This window comes from Colias croceus, chromosome 17, assembly GCF_905220415.1.
Source record: "Colias croceus chromosome 17, ilColCroc2.1".
NCBI classification, from domain to species: Eukaryota; Metazoa; Arthropoda; class Insecta; order Lepidoptera; family Pieridae; genus Colias; species Colias croceus.
In genome coordinates, this window is record NC_059553.1 from 4,454,828 (window position 1) to 4,462,809 (window position 7,982).

The 7,982-nt window shown below is 30.9% G+C and overlaps 1 protein-coding gene across 1 annotated transcript; it reads left to right on the top strand.

Moving 5' to 3' along the window:
• Positions 1 to 2,492: 2,492 nt before the first annotated feature.
• On the top strand, positions 2,493 to 4,952 carry LOC123699007 (allergen Tha p 1-like). The gene is made up of 3 exons (XM_045645866.1): positions 2,493 to 2,579; positions 4,108 to 4,296; positions 4,682 to 4,952. Exons 2-3 carry the CDS (start codon positions 4,110 to 4,112, stop codon positions 4,870 to 4,872), a joined length of 378 nt encoding a protein of 125 aa, XP_045501822.1. The 5' UTR covers positions 2,493 to 2,579; positions 4,108 to 4,109; the 3' UTR covers positions 4,873 to 4,952.
• Positions 4,953 to 7,982: the final 3,030 nt, after the last annotated feature.

Here is a 7,982-nt window from a genome sequence, read left to right on the forward strand (position 1 = left end):
TTGCGCGAGTCGCTCCTAGCGTCGGCTTGTCAAGAAAACGCGTGGCAACGTTAAGTTCTGAGTTAAAATATGTATTTAATAATTACAGGGCTTTAGTTTGAAAACCAAAATTTAGCAAAATTTTTTTATTTGGAAAATCAGAAATTTCATTATTAAATAATTCGTTTTCGATTTTTATTTTAGCCTATTTTTATGATTTTATATGATGCAATATGAGCAAAATGCACGTGGTTGCTTAACAAATTAGCACACTTTTTAGGCAATATCTTGAAGTGTATTGATTATTTTTTCTAAAAGCGTCATACCTATAATTGCAAATACATGAAATCTTGCAAACCAATTTTACTCCGCTTCGCTGAAGATGTGTATATAAAGCACGTCAACATAATTATTGTTATATACAAGGTAATATATCTCACACTTAAACGAATTGAGGCGTGAAATGAACAGAAGAATTGCAAATGTTTCCAACGCTTTTGTCCGAGTTCACATTTGAACATAGTAATGTATTAAATAATTATTGTAGTCCTTTGGCCGCGTGAAAGTGCTTTTTCTTCTTTGCGAGCCACTCACATTTGAATATTTTACGCACATCTCCATATAAAAGTGGCCAAAGTCCAATTTAGATTTCATCATAAGGGTCAGCCCAAGAAATATGTTTTGCGACAAACGAAATTATTAATGTGTAGGAGTGTCATTCAAATTCTAGAACAAAAAGTACTTTGTGTAACTGGAAAAAGTTAATAGTAAGGTACTTTATATAATAGCATTAATTAAAAAGCTCTTTCTTTTTATTTTCTTGGATCGATAACGATCACTATTACCTAAGTACATTGAGACGTTAATTTTGAATTTTTTTAAACAATATGATTTCTAAGTTTGTTATACAAATCAAATTGTAGGTAGATAAAGAATTTGTAAATTTTACTTCACTTTAGATGACTCATTAAACATAATTGCAGCATTGAGAGCAAAAGCGTTAAAAATAACTTTTTATCAAAAGTCACAAGATAAAAAGCAAAGTTGTTAACAAAAACACATATTACATTTATCTTATGCATAAATCTGCAGTTTAGGCCTTGAGATCATCTAATTAACCAAACCTTTAAAAAACAACTACTAATGATAACTGATTTTTTTATGTTAGTAATGTGAACAAATAATTATTCACAAATCTAAATAAATTGCTATTAGGTAAATATTGGTACAATATTATATAGTAGTAGGTATACCTTAGAGTCAAATTTTTCACCCGCGCCTTTATATCAATCTGTATGGTTAGAAAATATTAAATGTATAGACTATGTATGTAGAGGAAGTATATACAGGGTGTCCCACAATTGGTATACTAAGCGCGAAGGGACTTGTAGTTTTGCATACACTGATCACGTAAAAAATACTTTTAAACAAGAAAATTACGTCAAAAATTTATTGCTAAATTTTTCCTGAAAATCCATGTTTTCTTCTCTAGCTTCGCGCAACCGGCATATACCGCTTCGCTATAGGCTCACGTGCTGGAGGCAAAGGTGGGCGGGTTGCTTGTTATGGGTGCACACATAGAGTTTTAAGAATTCATCTATTTGAAAAAAATATGCGTCTGGAATTTTTATAAGTATTTTTTACGAACTCAGCGTATGCAAAACTATAACCTCCTTTGAGCTTAGTATACCAACAGTAGGACACCCTCTACATATCACAATTCATGAATTTAAATAAAGGCCTTACTGTCAGAATAAGATCAAAAACTAATATCAAAGAACGCTATTGTTACTGATATGAACTTCTAAAGACTCTCAGACGTTACTCTGTTGTCGTCTGTATATTGTACTTTTCCATCAATTGTAATCAATCATGCAAAAAACGTTTGTTCTAATGGTGCGATACAGTATTCGCAAGAGGCAATATTTCCTCTTATCTTCAATTGATATATGTGTTCACTATACAAGTAATTTGTTAGTTACGAACGTTCCTTTTGATCATGAAAATATAGATATTTTATTGAAATGTTTTCGAGTAATATATACCTATATTAAGGAATGCCATCCCGTGAGTCAAGTGATTTTTAGAAAATGGTAATATATTTTTGTTAGAAAACAGAAGTAAACCCGACCCTCATCAAAATAAATTTTACTTTGCTTAACGTAAAATCGATCTATATTTTTTTCATTCACTTTGCTGGATTGCTAGATGTTGTTAGAGTAAATTTTTATATATTTTGCAAAAATAATAATTCGTTTTTTATTTCAATCATGTTTGCATAATCACATTAATTCTTGCATGTGCATAAACACAATAATATAATGTTTCGAGAAACAACGTAAAGTCCAAATTAATTATTGAATAAAAACCTTAATATTCCCGAGAAAAAATGAAATTCTTAAATGACTAACGATGATATTGAATGCAAGTTTTTTTGGGTATTTTCGTTAATTAACTTCAGTTCAAAGTCAGAGACCGGAATACTTCAATCATATATAAAGACGTAGAATCATCTGCAGTAGCATAAGCTAAGTGTGTGTTGGATAATAAACATTGTGACTTCACTTTGTGGATTATTGTGTTTATAAAATATTAACCAAGTGGGTATTAAAGTATAATATTTAGTTTATACGTTTAACAATTCTGAAAACCGCGATTTGAGGCTGAAATACTTTTGTATTTAGTGGTTAACTTAAACGTGATATTTGATCACATTGAAGCAGATCACAAATACTCTGAGTTGAAAATAAAAATTAATAACGATTTTAAATGCATAATATGATTTTTATCCATAATATATTTTAACTGCATTTTATATATTTTAACTGCATAAAAATGTTCATTTAGCCTAGCTAAATATTTGACATTGCGTTTTCATTTTAAAGTCAGATAAAATAATTAAAATGGAGCCATTGATTGACTCTATGACTCTATTATTGCTGCAGCTTACTTATTAACTTACTTATTACTTAAATCGTAACAAATTGCGATATTTCAGTTTCATATAATATCTATTTATTATTTGTAAATAATATTGCAATTATTTGAATTTGAATTAATACAACCTTAACAATTAAATTAAAACACCAGATTTCATCAACATATTCAAAATATTAGTAGTTGAAATATTTAAGTACACTGTACGGATTACAGTAGAATCCCTTGAAATTACAAAAATAGAGCCCCATAAACCACTTCAATTGTTGTCCCAATGAGGCCGTTCAGAATGTTAGGAGCCCATGTATTTACTGCCTCTATCTTCTGAGAATAGACGCGTTACTGACCTGCATATTAATGGCTTAGCCTGAAGGCTTTGATGCAAACATCCTTTCTTAATAAGCAATGCACTCAGAATATCAATATATGGGAAGTAAATCTTAGGTTTTAATTCAGATTTTTTAATTAAAATTCAAATCGACGTTGAGCATAAGAGATATCGAGAAGGTCAAAGGATTGTACTATACAACTAAATAAAATAAAAATGAGAATCCTTGTATTTTGTTCAAAACCAGAATATTTAATTGAAATTTGACCTCTCACCAAGACCGGTTCACAATAATCAATTTTCGCATTAGAACGCCTGTTGGAATAAGATTTAATTAATTCTATTTTAAACAACTTTTCCGTTACGTCTTTTGTTTTGTGAACAAACAAGTGAAGATATAAAGTAAATTGTTCGTGACAATACGTTATACTCGTAGAACCGGGAAATAACCTTTTCAGAGTAATGGTAATAAAATATGCGTTTTTATAGGTAGGTACCTCAAATACCCAAGACGATACGATTTCTGTTATGATACTTGCTAAAAGGATAATATTGTAATTACAATTGTTTTGTTCAAAACTTCAACATGCACTGTTTGAAAATCTTTAACAAAATAGTAAAATTAAGAGATAGCGTGCAAGAGCAACTTTTGTCTCCGCAACTACTTTTCTCTCCCATCATCTCTATGGGGAGTTGCGATGCAATGTGCGCGCACTTTCTTACTAGCCCATAGAGTTGTATGGAGAGACAAAATAGTTGCGGATACAAAAGTTGCTCTTGCGCGCTAGCTCTAAGAACACCTTATTACCAAGACATCTTGTCGTTAAAAAGTAAAATTAATTCGGATATGTCAATGTTTTCAGAAATGAAACTCCTAGCAGTGCTGTGTGCCTTGGTAGCGTTCGTGGCTGCAAGGCCTGACGATCATTACAGTGACCGATATAATAACTTCAATATTGATGAGCTCATCGGTAACGAAAGGCTGATGAAGTCAAATGTTCTATGCTTCGAAGATGAGGGCAAGTGCACTCCTGAAATGAGCGAAATTAAAGGTAGGTCATATTGGAATAATTAATGATTGAAATGTGTGTTTTGTGTCATTAGTAAGACAAAGTGGTTTCAACTCTTGCTTATAATGTTCCTGATAGTCAATTTAACTCTTTGAAGTAAATATTCATATTACCAATTGTTATTTCAATTGAAAGGTTAAAGCTTAACAGAACATCCAGAAGTTTTGGAACCTGTCATGAGAGGCTTATAAATTTTTCCTTAAAGTATTGAATCTTGTATAATGAAAGCGTATGCACATAACTAGCTCCTTATTATCGTTATAAAACGACCACTTCAAACGAGTTTGAATGATCTTTCATGAAAATTTAAAATAAAGATTATTATGTTGTAATTGTAATTAAAGGTTGTTAAACTTGTATGTTACAGAGTTGGCGCCTGAAGCAGTGCAAACGTCGTGTGCTAAATGCACTGACCAACAAAAGGTCCTCGTCGCTAAAGTGATGAAAGCCGTGATGGAGAAGCTGCCCGAAGATTGGGAGAAACTGCGCAAAAAGTACGATTCTGAAGGAAAATATGAAAATGACTTCAAGGCTTTCGTTGAAAAATACTCTGCTTGAAACGAGTAAATACTAATTTTGTTGCAATTATACAGAGCTATCTATATATGTGAATAGTTGATTAAATAAAGCTATTGAAATAAAAACGTTGTTTCATTGAAAAAATTAGATTACAATATTAAAATATTCATAATTCTCTATAATACTAGTAATTACGAGCCCAAAAATTTTAACATTTATAACATTTTGTCTTAATCTTAAGAAAATACATACATATTATAATTTCGTTTGCAGTTAATGAGGCACGGCAACGCCTAGACGTTTTAAGGCTCTCCCCGGTTTATTGACCTTACAATGACGTATCATACTCATTTAGCTCTAACATTGACACCACTAAAAGCAGCAATGTATACCGTGCAACAATGGAATTTCATATCACATTCCAATACGTGACACAAAAACCAATTCGTTTTATTTACTTCTCGAGTTCAATACAGTATCGTATGGAATATTGTCACCAGCTGACTCCCGCCGCAAATGAACAAAATGAGTGGTTTCATCAAATAGATATGAAATCAAACAGCTTTGCCGAAACTATATGTTATAATATTAACGAATCTTATTTCGTACCCTACTTGTACATGTGCAAATTTAATGGATTCATTCACAATATTTATTCACATTAAATGATGTTTTCTTCGAAACGTAGAAATAGGTATATTATAATTTTGAAAATAACTCAAAATGGACTATCTATTTTTATATGAATTTGTATCGGTATAACCAACACATTTATTAAAAGAGACCCGACTTATCAAAATTAATCATAAATTTTATTTGGCTATATGTAAGTAGGTACTATAAGTAATTTGGGGCCATCAATTTTTGTTGTAAACAAAAATAGCTCTCTGTATCCAAATAAAAGATAAACTGAAAGAAACTGAAATCCTTCCTTGACCGATTGCTTTTCCGGCAATGGCCGAGGAAACTAATGTGGACTTAAGACCAGCCGCAGGGCTGGATCACGTTTACGGTTATTCCATTTGTACATGATTTTCCCTTTTATCCTAGACTTCTAAGAAAATGACATAAAACAGGAATTTGAACTAATAAACTATTTCTATAAGATATTATTTATGTTTTTAATTTTGTCCCTCTTCTGAAAATCAACGGTCAATTTATGAAATAAACATTAAATATTATCCTATACAAAATTGTCTCTCATATAAAATGAAACAAATTAAAATTATCAGTATTGTTTACATTCAGCAATCAAGGCGTAGGTAATTACTAATTTTAATATAATTTTTATTTTCCTGGTAGCGGATGTTATAAATTATAAGCACAGATAAGATCAATATGATGCTTGTTACGAAAGAATGTTACATTATATAAATATTAGCATTATTTTAAATATGTAGGTATGTCGAATTTAAACATAAAAGAAGATTATAGACTGGATAAGAATACACAGCAAGAATATTTTATTAAATTATAATGCATATTATGGGTGCAGTATTAAGGATTGATCGAATATACCTAAACGGTATTTTTCACGAATACAAAAGCTATGTTTAAATTTTATTTTAATTTCATCTTTTTTTATAGTACCTTGGTACATGAATTAATTCCAGATATTAATAAGGATTATTGTATCTTGCAAATATTACTAATACAGTGTAAAATCAAATACAGGGAAATCTGTGATATTACGGCTTTCCTCCCACTTATGTCTCGTAACTATGCGGTTTCTCATTACCGTCTCTCGTTTCAGCCTCCCTAAGCCGTATTTTCACGCCTTTCTATTGTGGTTTAATAATTGGAATCAGATTATATTATATGTATTTATATCTTCAAGTTGTAATAAAGTTATTAGCAGTTATAAAAATTCTGTGTAAAAAACACAATTAATACAATAACAAATTATAAAAAAACTCGTAATAAAAACACACAATTACTGCACTTTTTATGAAAAAAACACGTGTAGCGTATAAAATAATTTAGGTAATTATTCTTCATTTCAAAGAAATAGTCATTGTTGTTGTTGTAAGAATATAAAATAGAGATCTATATTTTAACATGAACAGTAGATATGCATACTAGCTAAAAAAACGTGCTAAACAGTTTTACATAAATACTCTACTTAAATATGAAGAATTTCGGTTGTTGTATTTGAAACGCGAGAAAGCGTGATCAAAGAACGTAATTTTGTAAGAATTTAATACGACTTTAGTACTGGCGTCTTGCAGATGAACCGAGGTGCTTCAAACTTGATGACTGTCGCACTCGAGGCACGCTCAACCCTCTTCAACAACATGACCTATAATCAGATATTCCTATTTTTCTTTTGAAATTCTCATTAGAAAAGTGAGAAGCCAGTCCGTACCTCTACATCCCTGAGCCAATTCAAGTGCGCATAATTTGCGCCTCGATTTCAACATCATTATCATTTCTTTTAAGCAGTGTTTGCAATATAATTAGATGAATCCCTTATCCTGCAATGCAAGTTAGAGCCACGTCGGTATCAATTTGCTGAAATTGTATGGGTGAAATACGTCACCGCTGTGCATCGCATAATTGTCAGTTAAGAAACTTTGGACATTGAATGTACAATAGTCGAGTCCCCGTAGAACGAGTAGCTCGCTTTGTAGACCCGCTCATTGCAATTTATTAGAGCGTCTTAAAAGATCCATTGATGAATATTAACATTGAACACTCGCTCAAGGCCGCAGTTGTACACGTGGTACCTATGTGATAATCCAGACTATAGTCTACCTCTGTACCAAATTTGAGACAGATCCGATTAGCTGTCTTTGCGTTAAAGGTTATAATAACTATATATCTACAAAATTTATATACAAATAAGTAGGTACTATGAACTCCAATAACTCTGAAAATGTATAGAAAACAACTGCGTTTAAATAAAATTTAGACGACTCTACACACCATTTTTATTATGAATTCGCTGAATTTAAAATGACTTATTTATAAGAGACCGCAGTCATAAAATCACACGAGCATAATATCAGATAACTTCAAACATATAAAACAGGGTGTTTTTAAAATCATAACAAAATATATAATATTATAATAATTATATATAATCATTATTTTCTGTAGAAAGAAGATATAACACAGCAGAAAAGACGTTCCTAGTAAGTTTTAAAAAT